Raw genomic sequence first — 26,822 nt, 5'->3', positions numbered from 1 at the left:
AAAGAAAAAGGAATCAGGTTAATGACGCTGCAAAATAGAATGGCTCTCGATGTGATCCTGGTTGATCATGGGGGAATTTGCAAAATAGTGGGATCAGCGTGTTGTGTATTTGTAGATGACTATTCCCTTACAATCTTTGAAGCAATAAAAAAAATGCATGTCCTGAGTTCGGAACTCCCTACTGGAGAAGGAGGCTGGGGAATAGGTTTTGGGGAATACTGCGTTCTTGGGGATGGAAGTTGATTTTGATATTAGTAGTGGTGTTTGGAATATTCATAACATGCTGTTGTTGCATACACTGCCTACCAATGGTTTGCACTGAGGTAACTGAGGGATGTGCTAAGGGATGTATGCATATGATGACAAAAAGAAAACAAACTCGTGGTCGGGCTGAACAAGACACAAATGAGATGAAAACATTAAAAGAATTGATGGCTATAGATATTAATGAAGATGATGATGCTTACAATAGCATGCAAAATTCAGACAGAAGTACTTCAGACTTATCGTCATTAGAGGAGGATACAATGAATGGATGAGACGTTTGGCATACGGCCAAAGGAGGGTTTGTCAGTCTAGAAAAATGGATACCTCTCATATGTCACAACAAACGTATTTTGATGGCCGTGGGCCAACCGTCTCATGCACGATATGACAGACATAGGTTTCTGAGTTTGCCAAATGGACGGCCATTTTGATGTAACAAGGATCGCCATTTTGTTTTCTAACCATTGCTCATTGCTTTCTGTTCTTATTGCTTCGCAGTACATTTTCTGCTTACACTGCTCAACTGTAAAACATTGTTGTCTGCACGTGAAAGGACAAGGCCGCAGGGCCGCAAGGATAATAAGAGTTCGTTGAAACACAACATAGGCAGCGCCAGGAAAGAATGCCCGGCTCCCTCCCGAATGTAGCCTTGAAGCAGAGCTGCAGGGCATTTAATCATTTTGCAGCTGCCAGACAGTCTCGTTATATGGTAGAATATGTTTAGAATAAAGTAGCTAAAGGCTTGAATTATGCTCTTCTTACGGCCCCCCTTTACTGAGCCCTGTTAGAGCGTGTCGGCTCCCAGGACACAAATAGCACCTCATAGATAGCAAGGTCTGGACTCTTCCCCCGTATGTAGCTCGCTTCCAAGAACAGAAGCACCGTGTTCTGTTCAACAACTGAAAGATGCCTCCGCACTTACAAATTGCATATTGTTACTAGTATAGATATTTGAAGGTGTCATAATTGTCGAAAGTGTCCATCATCACACCAAGTTCAAAGAAACCAAATAAAGGGGGGTGTTAAAAATGTCATAGCTGATTGTATGATATGCATTTTGTATACATGTAACTGATGTACGTAATTCACTCTCTTGCGTCCCTCGAGGTCTAGAGATACACGTTGCGGGGCGTGAGACCAAGTTGGCCAACTGAGACTATTTGCTTTGCAATAAACCTTAGCTTTGGGAATACAACCTCGTGTCTGGCGTATCTATCGTGTGTGGTGACTCGCCTTGTTTCCATAGACATAAGGGACCCCTAAAGGCCCCTTTCAGTTCAGCAAGTCCAAGTCCCTTTTTGACCAAGACCACTTACATGCCTCCGCTCAGGGGGCAACTATGAGCCCAACCTCCCAACATAACAAAATAACCGTAGACCGCCTTAGCATTTCAAAGGCACTTTATTCCAGGTGGTGCAATTATATTGTTGTAAAGAAAAAAAGGATATGTTCTCGCCCGACTTCATCAGCTGTTGTTTCCTCGCAATCTGGGGTTCCTCGGTAGTGTCTCTAGAAACATTGTGGCCTCCTCTGGAGTGGTGAAGAAAATTTCCGACCATCATGTTCAACCCATAGCTTCGCTGGGAACAGCATCGCATATTTCAGTCCTCGATGCCGCATCTTTTTCTTAACCTCCAGGAAGGTCTTCCTCGACGCCTGCACCTTATTTGAGAAGTCTGGGAACAACCGGATTTTACTGTCCTTATAGTGAACTTTCCCTTTCTCTAGCCTAGCGTGGCACCACATCCCGGTCCCGGTAATTAAATATTCATGCTATTACTGGTCGCAGTGGTGCACCTTGGATGGGCCTTCTTCCGCTCGGAATCTGGTGCGCTCTCTCCACTATGCATAGTTCCGAGAAGCCCTTCGGTCCCAGGGTCTCCACAATATTTCCTCCACCAGGTTCAACACCAGGCCTGTGATTCTGATATTATTTCTTCTGGATTCAAGATCGTCCTGCTCCTTCAAAGCTTTCCTTACTCCGGACATCTCTTTGGCAGTAGAAGTGGAAACATCCTCTACCTCCAAGACCCTCCTCTCTGTCTCATTCAGCCGTTCACCATGCTTGTCTAGGAGAACCTGCATGTGGTCTGCCTTGCAGGTTAGAGAGTCCAATTTACCATTCAAGGATTGGATGCTGGATTGCAGCTGCATGAACATATCCTTAATGTCCTGAAGAACTCCCGGCGGGTCTGGAGCCGGATGCTGAGAGTTCTCTTCCATCGTGGCCTCCATTGTTTTGTTCTTCCTGACTGGGGAGGCTGATTCAAAGTGTAATTTGGCTTGCTATTTGCCTCCTTTCCCCGATTTGGATATTGCCAGCGGCTAGATTGGACGGTAGGTAGTAGACCGCCACTATCTGCGAAGATTGTTGTTGTATGGGATACACTCCGCCCCCTGCGCGGCTCTATCCACGGCAGACGGCTGCCCCCCACAGATTCTGTCAAAGCCCGTGCTGTTATGGCCCCCCGGCAGTGTGTGGTCACTCCATTCTCGCGTGGGAGACAGTCCCAAGCCACGGTCGTCGCCTTGGTGCACCTTCCTCCGGGCCCCTCTTTTGTTACACCCTCCGTGGAGACTGGGTAGGGCCCCCTGCCAACCTCAGGGTCGTCTTCTGCATCCTAGTGGGTTTATGGTGGTGTTTGCGAGCAGGATCCGCCCGCCGGGTGTTACCCCCTGGGTAACTCGGTTTGCAGCAACGTTTCAGCAGTCCACTAGTCTCGCTGGCTCTTTGGGGTCCCGACCCCTGCCTCTGGATCTATGCTTATGCGTGGTTCTACTGGCGCATCAGGTGAACAGTACAGCAGACGGTAAGCCTGCGCTGGCTGGGATCCTCCCAGATCTCTCGATCTGCCACGCTCTTGTCTGCTGGGTTCGTAACATGAGTGGGCGACACCACCCACAGTGGTCCAACGAGCGCGCTACACAAGACTCTGTCCCCGGTTACTTGGCTTGGTGGCTATTCCAGGGTATGGCCTCTGACATGCAAGTTTGATTTATTCAGGATGCCTGCGCGCCTTTTCCGCTCTCAGCACTTGTGCCATCCAAGGGGACGGAGTAGGAAAGTTCATTCAATACTCCCAGCCTTCGTTGTATTCAGTGCGTGCCGTTCACCCTTTTCCCAGCAATATTTAGTGGCTCTTCTTCCTACGCCGCCCAGCAGTGGTCTGTCGACTCAGGCGCTGCCCCAGTCCTCCTGCCTCCGTGTTGTACAGCAGCAGATATGGGTGCTGTCCTGTAGGTGCACTACGTTATCCCTGTCACAAACCAAGACAGCACGGGATCCCCAGCCACCCATCAGTCACTTAAGCTACACCACTGCTTCCACCAGGCTCAGTACAGGCCTAGATATGGACAGGGAGAGTGGTGTGTCCTCCTTAGTTTCTTGGTCCCATGGGTACTGTCTTGTGAACCCCGATGTATATCTGGCGGTAGGTCTGCTTCAGGCGGGAAAAGCCTGGTCCTCTTACCCCTCTCTGTGCTGCGGGGGGCACGACCAGCACCAGGCCTGTATCAGTCCTTATTTGCGTGGGATGATCTCCATCATGTAGACGAGGCATCCGGAGGCCAGAACCCCAATCCGGCCCAATCGGGTCGCGCAGTCAGAAGAAGCACAGCCCTGCTGCCGGAGGTGCTGCACACTCACGTCCGGTCCTTCTCATGAGCGGGCCGCCATATCCCAGCGCCCCGCGCCCACAATCGCCTGTTGGGTAATCCTCTCAGGGTCTGCCCCCACTCCCCTGGCTGTCCGGGCACCCCACTCACTGCAGCCCCACTCGGTCCTGCAGGTGTTGTCTTGATGAGCTTCCCCCAGGCTTGTTGAGTATCCGGAGCCCAGGGTCCCCCGCGGCCACCCTTCACCAGCCACGCCCGCTACCGGGTGTTAGGAGATCACAGTCCCCGATGACAGTGCGGTTTCCACCGCAGGTTCCGGAGGTGGACGCGCCTCGACCAAGGTGTCCCGAATTTCCTGCGACTCGCACAGCACCAACGGCAGGGCTCAGATGGGCAGCCGTCGTCCGCCCCTCTCCAACCGGGGTGTCAGTCGCCCCGTGGGCATCAGCAACCGTTGATCGGGAGTCCTGTACACAGAGACTCTCCTCTCACCCCAGCGGTCGGCCCAGTGCAGCACGACCTCCTCTGCCGAGGGAGGTGCTTCAGGCGTGTGCGGGGCCTCCTCCTCTCTGTGCTCGAGGCCTCCTGATGGTGTGAGGGCCGTCTGTAAACACAGTTCCAGGCTCCCCGGCATCAGTTTGCTTCGGGTTTTTTGCGCAGAGTATGCTTTGCCGTCTTCCGCTCGCTCTGATTTCTCCACACTGTGGAGGGTTTAAATGAAGAGGTCTACCAAATATCACTCTGGATCTTAGTCAGGTAGCGCAGAGCTCACAGGTTTGCAGGCATCTTTGTCGGGCTCTCTACACCCCCCACCCTCACTGTCCTCATCACACTCGATCTCTCTTCTGCCTTTGACACAGTCAACCATGCCATCCTGCTCAACCGGCTCTGTGATAACCTGGATATCACTGATCAGGCCCTGGTCTGGCTGACCTCTCATCTCTGATCGTCCCTCCCAGGTCCTTTCTCTCCTCTATCGCCCTCTCCACCTGTGGTGTTCCCCATTGGTCTAACCTCTCTCCCTGGCTGTTCAACCAATACCTGGCACCTCTTGCCGACCGCATTGCCGCTCTCTGCCCCAACTGTCAGTTCTATGCGGATGACACTCGGCTCGTTTTCAGGCTCCCTTCTACCACCTCTTCTCCTTCTCTCAACTCTGACTGTCTGCTATGCAGGAGTGGTGTACCGCCAACGATCTCTGCCTTAATGCCAGTACGACGGAGATTCTCCTCATCGGCACACCTGCTCTCCTGTCACTCTCTGGCCGTCCTCCCTTGTTCCTCTTCCAGCTACCACCTTTGAGGCTAAGAACCTCAGGGTCATCTTCGACTCCACACACTCCTTTTCTCCTCACATCGCTGATGTTTCTAAGAAGTTACACTACCAACTGCACCTCCTCAGAGGTATTCTTCCTTTGCTCTCCTTCCCCCAGAAGCTCACTGTCTCCAGAGCTCTGGTTCTCTCTAGTCTGGACTACTGCAACAGCCTATTTCTAAATCTGCCTGCTTATACTGTGCGCTCTCTGCAACTCATCCAGAACAGGATTGCAAGACTTGTTCTGGGCCTCAAGCCCAGGGATAATATCTCTGCAGCACTGAAATCTCTGCACTGGCTCCCAGTGGCTGCGAGGATTAAGTTCAAGACCCTCTGCATTGTCCACAAGGCCTTCTGGGGCCTCAATACCTCCAACTCTCTCTTCGTAAATGTCTTACTACTCGAGCTCCTTGCTCCTCCGCCTCCAACTCCCTCAGGGTCAGTCGCTTCTCAAAGCAACGTGTTGGTGGTGGATCTCTTTCTTCGGCTGGGGCCTCCCTCTGGAACAGCCTCCCTTCCTCTGCAACCCTTGCACTTGGGTCTGTATCTGTAACCCTACAGTCCCCTTACCTGCACTTTGGACACCTGCTGTCTGCCCTTACCCTTGCACTTCCCACCAGATGGCCGCACTTCTTTTATTGTTTGATCCCATGTACTGCACTGCCCCCTCGCCTGTCCCCTTGCTCTTATCCCCACCCGTGCACTTGCACGATCTCAATGCCACCTTCCCAAGTAAGATGGTTGTCTGTCTTCTCTTTGTTCCCCCTCCCTTGCCTCGTCGTGCCTTGAAAAACTTGTGTATAGGCACGTTATGAATGCCATATCATATCATACCTAGAAGGAAGCCAGCTACCATTCCTTCCTAATCTTTAAGGTACTGTGGGGCTTAGGGTGTAATTACCTTGTGCCATTTTCGGTGCTTCCTAGTTGGGGAAGTGCTGTTTTCTTCAAGTCAGTTTTCCTCAACTCTTCTGTGCAGGCTTGGCAGCCTGTGTGTGGACAGGAAGGCTCCCCTTGAGCCCCTCTGTTTTCTTCAAGAACTACTGACTGCTTGAGTAGCTTTTCCTCTGAAGATTTTCGTCAGAACTGGAACTGTCCATTTGACTTTGGCTGTACTGGTTCCCAAAAGCTCCATCTTCTGATCCTATGCTTTGGCAATGTTGGGTCCTCCATGGGTTTTAATTGTGAACACTTTTATTCCTAGGAACCAAACGGCCTATTTCGAATGGATTATGTCCTCCCACGTATTCCTCATCTTTTGATATTTCCTTTCTAGCTTCAGCTGCTTTGGAAAAATGTTTGACAGAGGGCCCTGTACACTTGTCCCGTCGACTCGATGTCCTTCCAGGGTCTTTGATGTTCGTCATCACCAGTATATGTAGAATGCGCACTGGCCATTGGCTTCAGTTCTATTTTTCTGACACAGCATTCGCTTCGAGAGGATTACGGCGCGCTTCGGTTCTTCTTCGAATTTAAATTTGATAATGTTTTCACCGTCTGCTCCTTCGACACCTAAGATGGGTTTTAAAAAAAAAAGTGGCTAAAAAATGTCGAGTACCGATCCCCACTGCGGATGCCTATGGTGTCTGAGCACGGAGCACCGCATAACAGACTGTGATTACTGTCAGGCAATGACCGATACGGCTCTAAGAGAGTGTAAAGATAAATTAGTGGTGGTAGTACCCCTTCGAAATCTCCCTTAAGTCTTTCAAAAACTGCCCATCCGTTGAGTTGAGAGATTCTCCTTGACCGAAGAGATCCAAAAAAAATCTCGGTCTAGGAGTTTATCTTGTCACTCCTGGTCTAAGAAGGCAAAGGGGCGTTATAGATCACCTTCAGCCGCAAGGGATTCTGCTCCTCAGAAGGTCACATGTCTGCCAAAAATCCTCCACTCCGGCTCAGTTGGAAGAGTTTCGGACCAGTATGTTAAGAATATTCGAGAAGGATGCCCGACCCCCTGTAAGGGAAAGAAGGGAAGCCATGCCCCGGTCCTTTGCATGAAGATGACAAAGGGAGGCTGAAGGCTAAATCCCATGCGCCCTCGGGACACAGGACAGAATATCATTGAGAGCCATTAAGGCCTTGAACCGACGAGAAATCGCAGAGGACTTCGACACATCAAGAATCCAGCCCTTCAAGGGCATTATCAACAAAAAAAGAGGTCTACAACTTCGACACTAACAGGCTCTAAACCATCGACGCCTTCAGCATCGGTGTTAACGTCTGTGTTGAGAACATCAACACCAGAGTCGAAGTTTCAACGTCACTGGCCTCACAGCGATCGTCGCAGGCAGGTTAGAAGCCATCGAAGCTGCTAGTGACACAAGAGAAAACATATTTAGGATTTATATTACAACCTTCAGACAGTGATGTGGATACTTCACCTGAGTTAGTATGGTAAACCAGACTTTTCTGATTATGTTGATGCCTCATATAGGCAATTAATGGACAAGGTAGTTGAGTTTTTAGGATGGAGCAGGCCTACCCCCGCCACCCCGTTCGAGCAAGATGATTTAACAGACATCCTGGACCAAGGTCCACAGAAAGATTCTATCTTGCCTTTCATATTACTCTGCAAAAAAGGTTTAGGTCAAATTGGGAAACTCCAGACACTATTGCTGCAGTTAACAAGAACTTTTCCAAGAAGTGTAGACCATCCAGCAGCCACGCTGAATACTTGACCAAGCATCCTACACCAGAAGGTCTGGTAGTCCAGGCTGCAACGTCCACTAAATAGTTGGCATACCCCACTATTCCGCCAGACGGGGACAACAGGCATGGGGACTCTTCGGCGCAGAAGATCTTCACAGCAGGAAGCATGGCATTGGAAGTCAGCCAATACCTCTTGTGCCTTGTCAAAATTCATGTTCACTATGTGGATCTGTGTAGCAATGGCAGCTGAACACATCCAGCGAAGGGGAGGAGAGAGACGGCTTCCTGGCTATCGTTAAAGATGGAAAAGAGGCAATGTGCGAGTGCCTATAGTCCGTTTTTGATAGTGCAGACCGCATCAGCAGATCCATGGCGACAAGTACCGTACTACGCAGATTTGCGTGGTTGAGAAAGTTGGGGTTTTCACCAGAAGTGCAATTCGGGATTCTCAATATGCCCTTTGACGGCGCTCAGCTGTTTGGCAGCCAGGCTGACGAAAGCCTGGAGAAGCTGCAGACCTCTGAAGTGGCAGCAGAATCTCTGCTGCAATCGGACAGCCTCCACATTCCTACCCTACTACATAATCTTGGAGGGGTAGGTCCTTTCGCTTCTACTCCTCAGTTGGAAGAGCAAGAGGACAGGCTAGTCTTAGAGGCCAGAAAAGATTCCCTTGTGGTGTGCCTTCAGCCACTGTCCCAGCCCTCTCTAAACCACTCCGAGGCCTTAACCCACAAGACCCTTGTAGGAGGCAGACTCTCACAGCATCTGAAAGAATGGCAGGGCTGTACTTCAGATGCATGGGCATTGGAAACTGTAGACCAGGGTTACTGCCATCCCTTTCTAAAAAGATCCCAGGATCATCCACCGGGCAACAACTCATTCAAAATTCCAGATATGCTCCTTGTGCAGGAACATTTGACCCCGCTAGAGAAAGGTGCAATAGAACCGGTACCTGTAGGAACAAGGGTTGGTACTCCTGTTATTTCCTAATCCCCAAGAAGGGAGGAGGATTGAGACCCATCTTGGACTTAAACCTGAACATATTCCACTGAAAGGGCACTTTCAAGATGATTACCCTTTCTCATATCCTTCAGGCCCTCCAAGACGGGATGGTGTCATTGGACCTTTAGGATGCTTACTTTCATGTGCCTATCAATCACAAGCACAGAAGTTACCAGAGGTTTGCGGTTCTCATTATCAGTTTCCAGGGTCTCCCATTCGGGCTGATCTCCGCCCCAAGGTTTTTCACCAAGTTAATGCTGGCTGTGGCAACGAGTCTCGGGAGAGGGGGGATTCAGGTCTACCCCTAACTGAACAATTGGCTGATCAGAGCCTGTTCTCCCGAACAGGCCCTGGAACATCTCAGCATCACCTGCCGCTCCCTCCACAGACTGGCCTTCTTCCTCAATTTCAAGAAGTCACATTTGATTCTATCACAAAGACTCCAGTTTATCGGAGCAGTCCTGGATGCATCCTTGGGGAAAAGCCTCGCCACCCGAGGTGAGGGCCCAACACATTCAGCAGATGGTCACCAAATTCCAGAGTGCCCAGCGTCTTCCGTCCTTCGACTTTCTAAGGTTGCTCGGCCTCATGGCATCCTGCATTTTCATGGTGCCAGAGGCTCGCCTAAGGATGAGATCCTTCCAATGGACTCTCGGAACTCATTGTTCTCAATTCTCAGGCAAGATGTCAGACCTTCCTCAGGTTCCAAGCAGAGTTCTGTAAGGATCTCCTTTAGTGGGCCTTTCAGGACAACATTCTGAAGGAAGAACTTTTTGGCAACCATGGCCGGAGATAACAGTAGTGACGGATGCCTCACTCATGGGGAGTGGAAGCGAGAGTCCCTGGCGCTAGGCAAGTACTAAGGGGAGGCCAGGTGAGCAAGTGCCAGGCGATGCAGGGAGTGAGGACCACATCGTAAGTGCTAGGGTGGGGGAGGACCAGGTTCGGTAGGGATGCACACCCTGCCAGGCTAGTCGGGGGAAGTAGGCCAGGAAGGGCAAGTGCAAGTTAGGGGGGGTGGGAGGGTCCGGGAGACCGGGCTGCTGGGGTAGACTGGGCCAGGAGGGCCTGGTGACCATTTGGACTCAGAAGGGACAAGGCAGCCAGTCAATGGGGTAGGGGGGCATTAGCAGCGGAGGGGGAAGGAAGGAAGGAAGGAAGGAAGGAAGGAAGGAAGGAAGGAAGGAAGGAAGGAAGGAAGGAAGGAAGGAAGGAAGGAAGGAAGGAAGGAAGGAAGGAAGGAAGGAAGGAAGGAAGGAAGGAAGGAAGGAAGGAAGGAAGGAAGGAAGGAAGGAAGGAAGGAAGGAAGGAAGGAAGGAAGGAAGGAAGGAAGGAAGGAAGGAAGGAAGGAAGGAAGGAAGGAAGGAAGGAAGGAATCTTGAGAAGATTCTGTAACTTAAGGAGATCTACCTCTCACTCTCTGCTTGGAAAAACATCTGATTAGCATAGAGTTAGAGCTAGAAGACTGAAGGGCTCTAGCAGGGAGGTATTTAGTGAGAGAGAGTTGAATGTAGCTGGGTCCCAGGCCCCAGAATGCCTTGTGGATGATACAGAGGGTCTTGAACTTGATCCTAGCAGCCACCAAGAGCCAGTGGAGAGATTGTAGGGCTGGAGAGATGCAGTCCCTGGGCTCGAGGCCACGGATAAGTGTCTATGTGAAGTCAGATGTGTTTGCATTACTATTTGCTAGCTGTGCGAGCCGAGGGTTGAACCATTTTGGCATCCGAACTCCGTTATGGTGCCTCACTGGCGTCTCTCTAGTACACCCAGGGCTGCTGCCCATATGTGTTTGCAATTCCCTCCATCTATCAATGTTAGCTGAAGCACTGATGAAGTTGCGGTGCAGATCGTGATCTGCTCTTGTGTTCCTTCTTTCTCCGCCATGCCAGGGATCACACTCGCTGTCCACAAAGCTTGTGCGCACTGCTTGCTCAGTGGTATTTAAGTATCTCTCTTCCTTGGGGGGTGGCCTCGAAGAGGGAGACCAAACGTGGCCCTTGTTACACCCATCCCACTCATCCCGGCCAAAGAAATGAGGTGTACATCGCTTATGGGCCCTTTCTCCCCATCATTGATGTATTGCAGGTGTGAGCAGCGCTACTCAAACAGACAACCATTCAGACCATACCCCGATGACCGTATTGAAGAGATAAGCTGTCATCAATTGAGCAAGTCGACTGACTGCAACCTCGAAGAAAGCCAAAGACGTCACGACTGACATGATGACATATCTATGTTAGACATGAAGAACATAGCCATCCCTGCACAAAGCTACACAAACACCTAGGCTGCATTTTGCGTAGACACAAAGAATTGTTATGCTCACCTGGTCTCTGGAGGTGTTGGGGCACGGTTGCAGCCCTCCCTGAACTTGAATCACCCCCTTCAGGCCTCTCCCTCAGTAGAAAGGCTGTGAGCGGTGGTACGTGGTGATACTGCTCCTGAGTGGAGATAAGAGTGTGCGAGTGTGCCAATCTGTGATTGTTGTACCTCTCGAACCCTTCACCCCAAAGTACGGTTTCTGTGAGCATACGCCGGCCCATAAAGCTCACCTGTGAATTATGGAAGATAAGTTCTAAGTCCTGCTACTTCTGGCAGGGGCGCGTCGAATGGGATCTAGTTCCTTCACTGATCCCTGATAAGGATTAGCCCAGTCCAGCTGCGACTATGCTTCTCCTTATGATTGGTAAGTCTTTCTTGAGCTCTTGTGATGTTGTGCGTTCTGTTTTAATGTTTTTATATGTTGCTCCTATTTATGCCCGCAATAATGTCTCTCTTCTGTTTTCTTCCCTGAGATGGAAATGCGGCCTCAATGCAGCTGTGAGATGCGAGACGCGGCCGGATGGAAGATGGATGCTAACGCAATGTTCGACAGCAGGTAAGTGATGGTTGAAGGAAAGCGCAAAGTACGGTGAAGCGCAACCTTAAACTGACAGTTTTTTCTATGTCTAACCTTGTCTTCTGTTTTTCCTTGCAGGCGCTGCTGTCGACGATGGAAAGTGTCGTGCTGCGGTGCTAAAATGAAGATTTCGGCGTTCCGGAAAGTGTAAAGATTAATACTTGGTTCTCCAAAGAGATGCACAGGTAAGAATAGCTTCCCCCAGTTGGTAAGTATGCTGGCAGGAAGCAGGATGTCCAGGAAGCAGGATCTTCAAAGGTAAGTCTGACCTCAGGCGACGGTGAGCGTTACGTCTGTCTTGAGGATCGGAGCAGCTTATATAGCTGAGATGGTGGGCATGCCCATTGGGGCCGGTTTACCAGTCACACCCTGCCACTCCTAGAGAGTGAGCACGTGCAAAGGCAATCCATTAGCAGCCACACCCAAGAATACACTTGGGGCTGCTTAATGGATGGAATGTTGAAGGTTAATGCATCCTGCTGAATGGATCGAATGTTCAAGGTTAATGCATCTGAAGTTCCGAAGTGCTTTGTTCATAATAAAAGCTTTTTGGTGTTAAATGGATGTTCTTGTTTACTTTTGTTCATGAGCCTGGTGCGAAAGGCTCAAGGACAGTGTCCACCCAGGTCTCCTGTGCATGCGACCCCTGCATGCCTGTGCCCCTAACTTCATGACCATGACAAGAATATGCTTGTGACTCACATAGTTGGGACTGACCCACATATACCTTTTTGCTACGCGGAAACTGCAAGATGCATGAGAATACATTTGTACGGCTTGCCTAAGCGCAAGCGCAACTAACATGGACGACCATGCGAATAAAGATGGAGGCCATAGATACATTTGAGTGAATGGGAAAAGCAAGACGAACTTCAGAATACAGTGAAAGGCTGACAGACTCATCCTGCTGGAGCATACAGATCAGGCTTCCGGCGCAGACACTGTGCACAGCCTCGCCAAGGACACGTAGGGAAGTAAAGTTTCCAGTTAACAGAAGAGATAGGGCACCTGCGAGGGACACTGTCAAAAATCATCTTGCTTACAAGCAAGGGAGCTTCATTTCGTGGTCCCTACACATGTGACCTGACTCTATGAGACATAGCCTTTTAATTTGAGGCAGACGGAGAAAGCAGTTTCCATCTAACCAGGTAGAAGAATACAACCGTTTTACAGGTTCAAAGTTGAATGTTCTGTCTCAAGGCCTAGGAGATGGTAACTTATTGGGGACATGCAGCACCTTCAGAATGGTTCCAACTACCTTGAATAGTTGTGCTTGGCCTGGTAACTGTCCAAAGCTGAGAAGACACCTTTCAGTACAATCCCCAACCACCTTCCACGCTAGGCATACACTATGTTGCACCAGCCAATCACCTTTATACTAACCTACAACTTTGTATTTGTGGCACATAGAGGTGGTCTCAGGGGCTGGGGGGTGACTAGATATGGCTTAGCCAATGATCGTACTGATCTCTTATAGAATGCATATATAGTTCGCCTAATTAACCAATCCCTTACCCTGTTAGGTTTTTGAGATGTAACTTTGTTTTTGTGACATCACTGGATAACAAAATGGAACGACAGACGCCTGGAGAGCACTTGGAAAATCTTATGTGTTCATGTTGCGATCCCTGTCATTTTAGCTGTTAATAAAGACAGTGAACTTTGTCCTATGGCTGGGTGTTCTGTTCTTGGGGCAGGGGATTTTAGGGCCCAGTTCCTCTTGCACGTAAATGGGGAGACTGATAATAGTTCCCCTGCCATTCCATTAAAGCCTTGATCACATGATCAGGAATAGTGAGAAGGTCCTGGGATGCCCCGTATAAATCCATGGGGCAGGCATCACTTCGCGTAGGGGCTGCCCAGGCCACAGGGGTTCCCTTGTGCCCTATTTCCTGGCTACACAAATGGGACTCTGTCGCACTTCTTTCCTCACAAAGGCAGTTTTAGACTTCAATATTAATCAAACTATTCTTTACCTTCATTTTACCGGGATCTGTCAATTTTAGCAGATAGACCTCATTCCGCTGTTTATGGGACTCTAGAGCATTCAACTATTACTAGAAAGGATAAAAGACATTATACACATTTTTTCTGAAATAAGGGACAGTTAGAACAGGGATGCCAACATCTAAAAAATATATTGAAAGGTGGATGGGATCTTCCATTACTACTTAGTTACCCACAAGAATAACAAGCATCTTCATAGCAAGCCTAGGACTTGATATGCCAGATGAAAAGGTGCTGACGTGGCTCTCTTTTTAAGAAATGTACAGATAATTACATTCGCAACAGTCTTTCAATGCCTTTGTGTCCCATCAATGTGTTCTTCCCACTGCTTAAGTGGGACAGACATCTCTCAGAAATGTTTGGTTAATTGTCCTCTGTGTTTTATCCCCTTTTTTTAATTATCCTTTATTCCTTCCATATTGCTCACTTCCACTTTTGAAGGTAGTGATGCGCTTGCAATCATATTTAACGTTCATTAATATTGATAAAGATATCATGATGCAGAAGGATGAGTTAATTACTTGTTATCATAGTTCTCCGTCATGGGTGTCTTCATTAAATCCATAAATAACTCACCGCCATACGAGATACAGGAAGAAATAAGATGGAAAAATTAGCTGATCTTTAACTGCTACCACTGTTTTGTTTTTTTAGCAACCTGGTTGCCTTTAAGCGGCAATGTTCCTCTTTCATCTGCCTCACATTTTCCCCATATTTAATTATGAAAGTGAATGAAAATGTTGTTCTCCTGCATGGGGTCTGGCATGGATTCACATGCTCATGAATATTCCCCGTCGTCAGGCTGGGAATCCTCGGTAAAGAAAAAACCAGTATCAGTTTCGATTCTGATCTGTCTTTCGTAGTAATAACCAATCACTGATCTCTGCGTCATACTGACCACAGCCAATGACTGCCCTCTACCTAAGCCCCGCCTCTGGCAGCCATCTTCAGATTTTTACCGCACGTTCATGTGTTGGGATCCTCGTGCTATTGCTCTCGAGCGTTAGTGCTATTTTTTTTTCACGTTTTTTCTCAAAAACTTCGTTTTTTCGGTCAAAAGAGCCTCAAGCTCCACCGACTCTCCATCCGATCAACGGGGACCCGTGTCGGATTCGTCTGCGCCCCTCAAGGGTGAAGATTCGTCGAGCTATGCTTTTGGAGGACTCCAGAAGTTTCTCAGGCCCGGTCATGGCCCAGTAGAAGGGAAGCTTGACGCCCGGCACGCTGTTCAGGGTCTGCCCTGGATGCCAGCTGCAGAACGTCTTCAAGGAGGACGAACTCTCTTTTTGTCTTTACTGCCTACATGAGGACGAGACGCACGTGGAGAAGGACTGTGCGTTTTGCGGCAACATGTCGGAGCGGACCATGAAGGACCGCCATCAACGTCTCGCCAACTGGCTAGAAGGGAAGAGCCCGTCCGGCGAGAAGAAGAGGAAGAAATCCGAGCGGTCTTCTAAGACCTTTGAGGACGCCCCGGTGACGGGGGTCCAACATAAGGCCAAGCACCGCGAGTCCGCTGGCACCGGGAGCGCCGAACGGTCGGGCTCTACGGGCGCCAGGCAGGGCGCACCCTCCCCGGCACCATCAACCACGAGCCAACGCTCTGGGTCGGGTAAGAGGAAGGCCGAGCACCCGGCGAAGCTCCTGGAGAGGCCCCGGTCGAGCTCGAAGGCGGAGGGGGAGCGAGGCAGTGTCCCCCCCCCTCAAGGATAAGGCGGTGAGCGCACCTAAGGTGGTGAAGGCCTTAATCCATCCGGCCATGCCCTCTATCGAAATTGTCGCGGCGGCCCTGGCTCAGCCTGTGGAGGCTAGACCAGTGGTGGCGACCTCGGGGCTCAGAGTTTCCCTGCCACCTCGGAGGGAGTCCTCTTTTGTGCCCATCGATAGGACCCCCGTGAAATCCCCCGAGGGGAAGAAAAAGGGGGGGCAGGGCGTCGTCGTAGATTCGGCTTCAACCTCGGAGGAGGAACTGGTCGAGGTCTTAAGCCACGGCCTCGGCGTGGAAGAAGACCGGCAAGACAACTCGGCGGCCATTTTGTTGGCTATACAGTCCTTATGCTCAGAGATAAGGACGAGACTACCGTTGCCGACGGAGGAACCTCTCCCGTCGGGGGACCCAGAACCGGGACCTTCTGGTGTTCCCCCTACCAAGAAAAGAAGGATCCACCCTCCACCTCCTTTTCAGCCGTCGCGCCCCGTCCAGCCCTCCTCCCCGTCCACCCGAGGGGATGATACGGGGACTGACACGGCAGCGACGGGTACGGACGACGAGGTATACGACGAGGATGTACCGTCGTCGCCTCCCACCAGGGCTTCTCCGCCCGACGAGATTGGATCGTTCCACTCCATGATCACCAGGGCATCCGAGCTTTTCCAACTCTGCCCTGAGGAGAAGAAGTAAGGTTTCCTTTATCAGCGGCTCGAGGCCAAGAGGAAGACGGTCCTCGCAGTGCCTCTATTGGACGACATTTGGGATGAGGGCCTCACCCTCCTCAAGAACCCTTCCTCGACGCCAGCTAGAAGAGACCGGTATGAGAAGAAGTACCGGGTCCCGGACACGGCCCCCCTGTGCCTCCGGGCGCAGCCTACCCCGGACTCCGTCGTCTCCGCGGCGGCCAGGAAGAAAGCGGGGGGGGTGCGGCCTCCACATCGACTTCCCCACCGGACGGCGAGGGAAAGAAATTGGACGCTATGGGACGCAGAGTCATCTCGTCTGCAGCGAGGACGATTAAAGCGGCCAACGCCTTGGCTGTCGTGGCCCGCTACGACAGGGAGCTCTGGTACAAACTGGCTCCCCTGCTGGACTTCCTGCCGGACGACAAGAGGGCAGAGGCCCTGGAGATCCTGCAGGAAGGTGAGGTGGCTTCGGACCACGCCATTACCGTTGCGACGGACATCGCCGACACTGGGTTCCATCCAGTTGGGCAACGGCGTTTGCCTTAGGCGGCGTGGATGGCTCAAGGCTACGGACTTCCGTCAAGACGTTCAGACCAGAGTCCTGGACATGCCATTCGATGGGAACAACCTGTTTGGGAAAACAGTGGACGATTCCCTTCAGGCCATTAAAGCGGACACTGAGACGGCCCGGGCCCTTGGAGTTCTGCAACAACGACGGACGCCCTTTCGGAGCAGCGGAGGCAAGGGCGCCTCCAAAGGTTCCAGCGGCGGTTTCTCCACCTACCGTCAAGCAGCCCGCTCGTCGTCTCAGGAGGCCTACAGAGGACGAGGCAAGTCTGGCGGACCCCGCCGTCGTCGCCAAGGAGGTCAAGGCGGCAAAGCCTCGTCGAAGCAGGATTGAACCGGCCGTGGGGTCGGGCCCCCACCGAAGCACCCCGGTGGGAGGCCGGCTGGCGAGCTTCGTCACATGCTCATGATTATACCCTGCAGTCAGGCTGGGAATCCTCAGTAAAAGAAAAAACAGATTCATTTTTGCTTAAAAACTGTATTTTTCCTCTAAACCAATCACTGTCCTCTGGGTCATACTGCCCCATCCAATCACAGTCCTCTCCATACGCCCCTCATCTGGCAGCTATCTTCAGATTTTTACTGCACACTTAAGTGTCGGGAGTCCTTGAGTTTGCTCTGTGAGCGATTTGTATGTGTTTGCGTTTTTTGATGGAAAAAGTTACATTTTTGTATCAAAGAGGCACGTGTGCTCTTCTCTTCACCAGCCGACAGCGGGGACCTGTTGTCGGTGAAGTTCCACACCCCTCAAGGTCAAAGATCCATTGAAGATTCTACAAGGCCATCTTGGGCCTACTTCTCTCCCTCCGACCATGACAGAGAAAGAGGGAATGTCCCTCTTCAAGCCCTGCACCAGCTGCGGGCTACGGAATGTGTTTGTGGAGGATAAGCACCTGCATTGACTCTACTGCCTGCACCCGTACCACAAGGAAGTAGAGTGTGAGATGTTTCGGTTACTCCAAGAAAACGACGCACAGGCATAGTAGGCTGGCAGCATAGCTTAACATGAACAAGGTCTCTGACCCCTGCTCTGAGCAGGGTCATGCCTCGTCCAGGACCGGCTGGTCCAAGGAGTGGTCTTTTAAGTCCTTTAAGGGCGCCTCATCCGTAGGGGCCCAAGATGAGGCAAAGAGCCGCAAGTCTGAGTTCACCATGTTCGCAGCGGAAGCAGGTCCCAAAGTGGATAGGGCGCAATAAGTATCACCTTCCGCTTCCATTGCCAGTATACCCTCAACCTCCTATTCAAAGAGGAAGTCATCTACCTCGGCTAAAGTACAGGAGAAATCCGAGAAGCTGCGGATGGAGGAGATGGACGCGCAGCCCAAGCAGGCCCAACCAGCACAGGCAAAGACCTTGTCGGCGACTCTGTCGATGACTACTACCACCACGGCAGCTACGACGCTGATCCTACGAGGGTAGCTCCCACGGCACAGAAAGTGTCCCTGCCCCCAAGGTGCAACACCCCTCCAGTGTCTTTGACAAAGTCTACAGGCACGCCGGGAGGGGTGAAACCGGCCCAAGCCCCGGTTCAAGACCCTCAGGGGGGGTAGAATGGGGCGATGGGGCCCCAAAACAGCCCTCCCAGGCTGTCGCCCAAATCATGGAGGTCTTGTCCACGAACGACGATCAGGATTCCTTGCATACATTCCATGAGGACATTGAAGAGTAAGACTGCGACAACCGCACAGGGCCTAGTTTCCCTGTTCTGTCTTCTCAGTCGAGGGACATTTCCTTGATTATTCTGTCGACTCTACACACCTTGGTGTCGGAGATCCAGATGAGAATGCCTCTGGAACCGGTACCTGTGGTCCCCCAGGTTCCCGATCAGCCTCCAGCAAAGAGGAGGAAGCGTCATCTGATGCCCCATATCAACCTCCTCCACCATGTTGGGCCCCTTCTCCCCCAGCATGGATATGGCCACAACGACGGATGATGAAGACATTGTCGCAGCGGACGGTGAATCACCACATTTTGATACTCCACATAGGGTGTCACCACTGGATGAGGTGGGTTTGTTCCACTCCATAATCGCCATGGCCTCTGGGCTATTCCAGCTGGTGCCTGAGGAAAAGGAGGGCTTCTTGTATCAAGGCCAATAGGAAGACGATCAGAGAGGTGCCTTTTCTGGACGATGTTTAGGGCGCGGGGCCTGGCCTTAAAGAAGAACCCTTGCACGGCTCCAGCTGAGCGGGACTGGCTGTAGAAGAAATATAGGGTGCCTGAGGTTGCAACCATCACTGGATTCGGGGGTGTCGGCGACGGTAAGTAAACAGTCGGCTAACCCGTCCTTGTCGTCTTTGGCCGCTCTGGACAGTGAGGGGGAAAAAGATGGACGCCATGGGAAAGAAGGTGATTTACACCGCAGCATCCACTATCAAGGCGGCCAATGCAATGGCGATCCGGGCCAGGTATGACTGGGAACTGTGGTAAAAGCTAGGTCCGATGCTGGAATTCCTCCCTCGACGATTGCTCTCTTCCAGGAAGGGGAAGTGGTGTCCTATAACGCCATCACAGTGGCATTGACATCGCTGACACAGGGTTCAAGCAAATGGGGAACGGTGCCTTCCTTCATCGACAGGGTTGGATGAAAGCCACTAATTTCCGTCAGGAGGTCCAAGCGAAGGTGCTGGACATGCCCTTTGACGGGGAAAATCTGTCTGTCAAGTACCTCCAGGTCATCAAGACGGATATGAAAATGGCCTGTTCCCTGGGAACTCTCGAGCAGCAGCGCTCGTCTTGTTTTTGCTCCTTCAGGAGAAAGTAGAGCAGGTCTTCAAAAGGGTTCTCCAGGTCGTAAAGACAGCCTTCCAGATCCTCAACGCAAGAAGCCTACATAGGCCATTCCAAGGCCTACGGTAGCGGAGGACAGCGTCACTGTCGCCCGCAGGGCTGAAGGCCTGTGCCGAAGCAAGCCTGAACCAACCGGGACGTCAGGCCCTCACTCGTGCACCCCGGTTGGAGGCCGGCTGACGAGTTTCTGCGTTTTGTGGAGCACTACCAGTTCAAGGCCCTACCTTTCGGTTTCAAGTCAGCCCCCAAAGTATTAACGAAATACCTGGCACCAGTGGCGGTCCACCTGCATCTGCAGGGCATACACGTATACCCGTACCTGGATAACTGGCTAATATGCGCCCGCTCGCGGGAGCTGGCCGACGGACACACGGAGACGACCGTACGGCTATTGACGGATCTGGGAATCTCAGTCAGCTATCCGAAGTCCTGCTTAACGCCATCGCAGAACACGCGGTTTCTAGGCACCAGACTCAGTGTCTTGCCTGGCATCGCCCTCGGAGGAGAGGCTAGCAGCCATTTAAGGAAAGGTGCAACGGCTGTCGTCGACAAAGATGGCCAGGGTGCGGCCCATCAAGTTGTAACTGGGCACAATGTCATCCTGCATCTACCTCGTCAGTCTCTGCAGGTTGCAGATGTGTCCCTTAAAGGAATTCTTGGACACCCACTGGATAGAGGTGTCTGCAAACTTGATGGACAAGATACGGCTCAACGAGGAGTTTCGACGGGCGACAGAGTGGTGGAGCGTCCGCTCCAACATTGCCCAAGGCAAGGGATTTCAAACCACCCCCCCCCCATACTAGGAGATGATCACCACGGACGCCTCACTCAAAGGGTGGGGAGTGCGAATCGGACGACTGCACACCAGAGGGCTGAGGCTGCCGGAGGAGAAGGATGTGCATATCAACATCCTGGAGCTACAGGCAGTGTTCTGGGCCCTCAAGTCGTTCCTACCGTCTCTGAATGGCAAGGTGGTGAGGATCTTCATGGACAACACCACCACCATTTTCTACATCAGGAAGCAGGGGGGCACTCAATGCCTGGCGCTCTCCAAGGAAGTGCAGGACTTGTGGCACTGTGCCGTGGGACAGGGTATGTTCCTCATCCCTCTCCACCTGGCTGGAGTCAAGAACACCATTGCAGACTCCCTCAACAGGGAACTGCGCTCCTGCCACGAGTGGGAGCTTCGTCAGGATTAGGTGGACCGCCTGTTTGCGATGGCAGCGAACTCCAAATGCCAGAGGTTTTTCAGTTTTACTTGCAACATAACGTCCCTTTCATAAAGTTTTTTCCCTGAATGTCATGGGTTTTTGTTAGTGCAACTTAACCATAATGTCTCTTTTTAACAAAGTTTTTTTCAGTGAATATATATTCCACCAACCGAGGAGCCTGGGGGGCGCTTTCTCCTTCCCGTGGGAAGGACAGTTTCTGTACGCGTTTCCTCTGTTTCCTCTCCTGCTACGAGTCATCAACACGCTCAGACAGTGTCAATGCAAGATGATACTCATCACCCAGGCGTGGCCGATGCAGATTTGGTATCCGGACCTTCTCAGCCTGTCAGCGTTGGTTCCAGTCAAGTTACCTGTGGTTCCTGATCTTCTCACCAGAGAGGGAGGCACAATCCTTCATCACAACCCAGGAGCGCTGAACCTGAGGACTTGGCTCCTGCAGCCTTCGAGTTTGGAGGTAATGAGCTGCCGGTGAACGGCAGGGAGGTGCACGCCAAGGCCAGGGCGTGGTCAACCTTAAAGTGCTACTTCCATAAGTAGAAGAGTTGTGTGGTGCCGGTCGCAGAAATTACCCCTATGAGGGTCACAGCTCCACAGATCCTTCCATACTTGCTATCCTTGGCAAAGGCTGGTCTTGCACATGCCTCCATCAAGGTGCATCTGGCGGCTATCTCCTGCTACACCAGATCCCCAGGAAGATCCTGGCTGTGTTCCCACAACTCGTCAAGGAGTTTCTCAAAGGACTTTTCCGATCTTTCCCGCCGGTGAAAGCTCCTCCTCCGGCGTGGGAACTCGACGTTGTTCTGACAAGACTCAGGGGGGCCCCCTTTGAGCCAATGCATCAGGCCCCACTCAAGTTTCTCACATGGAAGGCGGCATTCCTTGTGACCATCACCTCACCCAGACTCTTGGGTGAGATCCAAGCCCTATGCTGCAATCAACCGTGTCTGACTTTCCACGAGTCAAGGGTGGTACTGCGTATGCACCCCTCTTTCATGCCGCAGGTTCCGTAACAATTCCACCTCAACAAGCCTTTGGTGTTACCCGTTTCCTTTCCAAAACCTGTCGCCGGTGGAAAGGGCCTTGCACTCGCTGGATGTGGCTCGTGCTCTGAAGTTCTACGTGACAAGAGTTGTCCAAGTCTTCCATTTCAAAGTGGCTCTGGCTGCATCATGCAATGTCATTAGTTGGCGAACTGACCTCTGCCCGGCCGTCCTTAAGCCCACTCCACCAGAGTGATTGCTGCAACAACAACGTTCCGTCTGGTGTGCCCCTGCTGGACATCTGCAGGGCTGCTACGTGGAGGTCCATGCACACCTTCACGAAGTTCTACTGCATCGCCAGGGATTGCGGGGAGGAGTCCAGGGTCGGCCAAGCAGTGCTAAGCAACCTGTTCACTTGAGGTGAGTCTGTTCCAGAGGTAAGAGTTAATTGCTTCTGTTGAACCTTGCCACCTCCTGTGGTTGTGTAATGTTGTTCTGCTATGTATTTGTTATTCATGAGCATGTGAATCCATGCCAGACCCCATGCTGGAGAAGGTTTAAGTTACTTACCTGTCACTATTGTTCTCTAGCGTGGGTCTGGCATGGATTCAGATACAAACCCTCCCTCCGGCCCCTCGGCAGCTCTTCTTGATCATACTGCCACTTTAAGTGCTTACTAAATATGAAGATGGCTGCCTGCCAGAGGAGGGGCTTATGGAGAAGACTCTCATTGGAGGGGGGCAGTATGACCCATAGGACAGTGATTGGTTTAGAGGAGAAATACAGTTTTTGAGTGAAAGTGAAACGTTTTTTTTCTTTTACCGAGGATTCCCAGCCTGACGACAGGGAATAGTCATGAGCATGTGAATCCATGCCAGACCCATGCTGGAGAACAATAGTTACAGGTAAGTAACTTAAATCTTACCTTATTCTAGATGTCAACAAAAGGGAGATCTCTTTCATGAGAGGATGAAACAGACCAAGTTTTTAGGGGATGGTAGTGTGACCATGAATTATTCGAAGTAAAGTTTCCCCTACCATTTCTTGTAAGGACCTTGTAATTCGCATTATAAAAGCACTCTGCTCTGCTTTTGTCATTGTTCCTTTATTTGATCACATAACTCGTTGGTAATTTGCATATGTATGGTTAATGTACTTTAGAGTGCTAATATGTTCAACTGTTGAACTCTTTTATTAAGGGCCTTGATTGCTGTCACATGCAACAAATAATTTACAAAGTATGTTTTCTCATACTTGTTCGCTGAATCTCCCTCTGATCACCAACATAGTTACTTGGTTTTATTATTGTATTATATTATTAACTTTGCATTTATTTGTTTATTTTAATTGTTATTTTGGTTTCAACAACAGATACTCTGCAATGATTGCAGTGCGCGATCAATGGTGCAGTTCCATATTCTAGGAATGAAGTGTTCAAGCTGTGCATCGTACAACACCGCTCAAGATGGAAAAACAAATCTTCAGCCACAAACGCAGTGACGAGCAAAGACCTATTGTAAAACTACGACATAGGCACTGATTGTACACCGTGTCCCATTAAACCTCATACTTGGAGCAGGGCAATAGCTTTGAGGTGGAGTTCACCCTAATATTGATAAGTTTACAGACCTGCTGGAAATACATTGGTTATCACAGGTGCGCATGCTCATACTTGCTAAATTCTTACTCATCTACCATGCAGGTGAGATGTTCTATCCGGTAAGAATAACTCCAATTGGCCATTAACTTGAGTTTGCGGTTGATTTTGAAACAGATTTTTACTCATAAACTGAAACCTTGTCATTAGTTGATAAGCAGCAGCTCATGTGTGAGAATTTGCCTAACTGTTACTAAACTTAACAGTTTTTGTTGCTTAAAATAAAATATTGCATCCTCGGTTCAGGTCTTTGTTTCAAAGCTTTATAAAAGAAACGCCAATTACAAGTAGTGTCATTTACTTAGAACATTGGCAATAGAAATGCAAAGGGAGAACATACATTTAGGTATAACAGCATATAGATGGGCAATCAAAAAGGTGAAACACAAAATGTAGGCTGTGCCTTACATCACCCAACAAACACAAAGCTTTAAATTTACCCCTCAAAATAAGAAGCTCGAATTCTTCAGCATGCGTTTTCAGGATGGTGGAAGGAATACTGATTATGTCAAATTGAAATTTAATGAAGCATTAAAAGTTTAACTTTAGGAGTGGGTAGAAGGACATCTTGTTTTGGGAGTGTGTGCTACTGATCAATGTTTCTTGGAATCCAGGATATTACTGTGGTACTTTATAAGGTATTACATTATGTGGTTTCCTAACTTGCATTGTTTTAGGGCAGGCACATTCAGACAGGCAAAGTGGCGTTCTGCTCCGTATAAGCCAGAGGTGATGTACTTATTAGTCAGATGGAGGGTTCAGACTGAGTGTGTGAAAAATAAGATACTTCAAAGCTTTCACAGAGAAAAACTGATGCAACACTATGCTGAATTGGGACAGACCGCTACAAGTGCACTGGCGTGTAGCAGTTGTGTGTTGTCAGGATGAAACAGACCTACAGTTTGATGTAAACTGCTGCTGCTTTGCTCACAAATGAATTGCATTTTAAATAAATGTTTGTTGGACTCTCCTGGTCTGTCCTTGACTATTACACACTTCTCCAGCTGTACGATATGCAGTGGTGGAATTCTCAACACTTAACCTCAATATGTCTTAACTTAACGTCATGTTACAGGAAAGGGCTACAGTTAACAGGAAACATATACTACACAGCTGTACTTTTTATTTACCAGACCAAGTGCTGTCTGTAGGATTGATTGGTAATAGAGCAGAAGGATAAACATCTCATTTTTTTAAAGTGTGTTGCTGAAAGAAAGTGGAGTTAATCTTGCATCCCTCCTGCAAACCAGCACATGTGTACATTCTGTCACTTTTTAGCAAATACAATTAAACGTGTTTTGTTAGTTGTGGCAGTCAACCCAAGACATTTAATCTATCCCATGCTCTAGTTCTCTCTTCCATGAGACCAATACTGAGTTGAGACCTCAGTTTTCGGTTTCAGAGAGCCTGGAACAAGAAAGTTCATGCAGAAGAAAGCATTAGGCTTTGGCAGTATTATTTTCAAGCATTTCGTTTTTTGATCCTGGGTGCAAGGGCCTGGAATATGTTTGCCACCAACATATGTCACTATGCATATACTTCTCAGAAAAAATTCTGCATATTAAGCCAGACCTAAAATTCTGCCCAACAAGTTACAGTACTAATTTGGAATTGTTGGTCTGCTCTATTTTAAGCACCTTCCTTAACAGGATTTTCCAGTAGCGAAGGCTTGACTTTTCCAAACACTGGGTGGGCTAGTCAGCCCATTCGTGGCATGCAAATACAATAAATACACAAAAGTGTAATGATTATTCAAAAATTGAAAAGTGACAGGCTAATGAAATGTCTATGTGGATGCCAGATCAGGACATGAAGATAAGCATCCTTAAGGTCCACTGGCATAGCCAATTTCCTTGCCAGAGAACAGTGCAGATGTGAGCAGGTGTTGTCATCTTGAATTTCTCTGTGGATAAGAAAAGGTTGAGGAGTGACTGGTCCATCACTGTCAATGGGCCGCCTGTTTATTTTTCTTGGGGAGAGTGGATAGCCTGGAGTTGAATATGTGGCCTTGCTTGGCCACAGGAACGTAGTCCAGAGCTCTCATCTACAGAGGTTTGCTCCCTTCTTACTTAGAAGCACTACTGAACCTGCCAGTCTCCAGGGAGGAAAGGAAGTTTGGAAGACTTGGAGAAGATGCACATAGGAGGACACATGGGTCCTAGAAATGTTTCAACCTGTGACATAATCTGAAGTTCAGTCTCTGAGCAGAGATGGGTGTCTCGGACGAGCATATCATTTTTACTTCTCCCCATGGGAGGTTGTGGTGCTAGATGGCCAAAAGCTCTTAATAACTGTGTGCTGTTTCTTTCTTAGTATGATAGACCAGTCAGGCTGTCCTAGTCTTCTTTCCAAGAATCCTATGAAAACTCCTGAAGACCTAGATCTAAAATCTTGCCTCGCTGAAAGCCAGTCTGGCCAGTCTGAGGCTGTTTCACCAAAACCGCCAGCAACTATGCTGTAAGGGTAGAAGTATTTTTCCTTAATGAGATCTTTGTCTGTGGAAGAGCTAAGCCCCATCAACGATTAATTCCAGGTTCTTGCCCTGAATATCCTTGGAAAGGTTGGAAGAGCTGCAGTCTTTATGTAGTGGGCTGCCGCTTCCCTAAGGTTGTGTGCTATGGACTACACATCGACAAACCACTACCTGATAATCGGCTTGCTCCTTCAAGAAGGCTTGATGGACAGCTGCCAGTAATACATCAACATTAGCCTTTTATGTAGAGAAGCATTTGAGCTGGCTGTGAATTAATTGGAGGAAGAGGAGGACCCCCGTGCTAGGAATGCCACTGCAGCAACAGAAGACTAGCGAAGCGGCTGTACTTTTAGGTTGACTGCATCCAAGCCTATCTGTATCCGAGGTCCAGGTGCTTTTTGACCGGTATTGCTGAGTGTGGTTTCTCCCAAACACAAAATGCCTCGGGCAGCACATCCTTCTGCATGGGAATACCAGAGCTTTCAGAAACTCTGAGATCCAACACAACACAAGACCCCTGGTTCGCTAGCAAGGTGCGCTGGTATTGGAAGATTTAAGAATTCTGCCACTCCCTTAATCTTCTGCCAGAAGGTTGATGATCACTGGAAAGAAATCTTACCTTATTCGAATACCTCTTGTAGGCAACACTCCCAAAAGATCCTGGCCATCTCCTCTTGGGTCCTGGAGAGGGTCACCCACCGAAAGTTGGTGTATCTCACATCAAATACATTGTTCATGTGAAGCAGAATGGTGCAATTCATAATGTTTACATGAAACTCTTCACTACAAATAGGCCAGAAAAAATCTGAAAATGGGTTGGGTGCTTCTTCAACCGCCTGGAAGACCATAGCCCCCTGCTGAAGTTGCTCCACTAATTTCTCCCCAGACCATCAGGTCTAATCACAGATCTGATAAACCCAAATTGGTCTAGCATTCCCAAGTATTCATATGACTGATGTACCACAAAATC

The 26,822-nt window shown here is 49.8% G+C and overlaps 1 protein-coding gene across 1 annotated transcript in view; it reads left to right on the top strand.

Moving 5' to 3' along the window:
- The window catches only part of RCHY1 (ring finger and CHY zinc finger domain containing 1), a 269,821-nt gene extending 245,472 nt beyond the window's left edge, over window positions 1-24,349 (top strand). Inside the window, exon 9 of the mRNA XM_069630570.1 lies at window positions 23,094-24,349. Coding sequence (XP_069486671.1) covers window positions 23,094-23,222 — 129 coding nt within the window. The 3' untranslated portion in view covers window positions 23,223-24,349. The remainder of the gene's footprint in view (window positions 1-23,093) is intronic.
- Window positions 24,350-26,822: the final 2,473 nt, after the last annotated feature.

Source organism: Ambystoma mexicanum, chromosome 6q (genome assembly GCF_040938575.1).
Source record: "Ambystoma mexicanum isolate Mex_15411 chromosome 6q, UKY_AmexF1_1, whole genome shotgun sequence".
NCBI classification, from domain to species: Eukaryota; Metazoa; Chordata; class Amphibia; order Caudata; family Ambystomatidae; genus Ambystoma; species Ambystoma mexicanum.
This window is presented reverse-complemented; position numbering and strand designations above follow the sequence as displayed.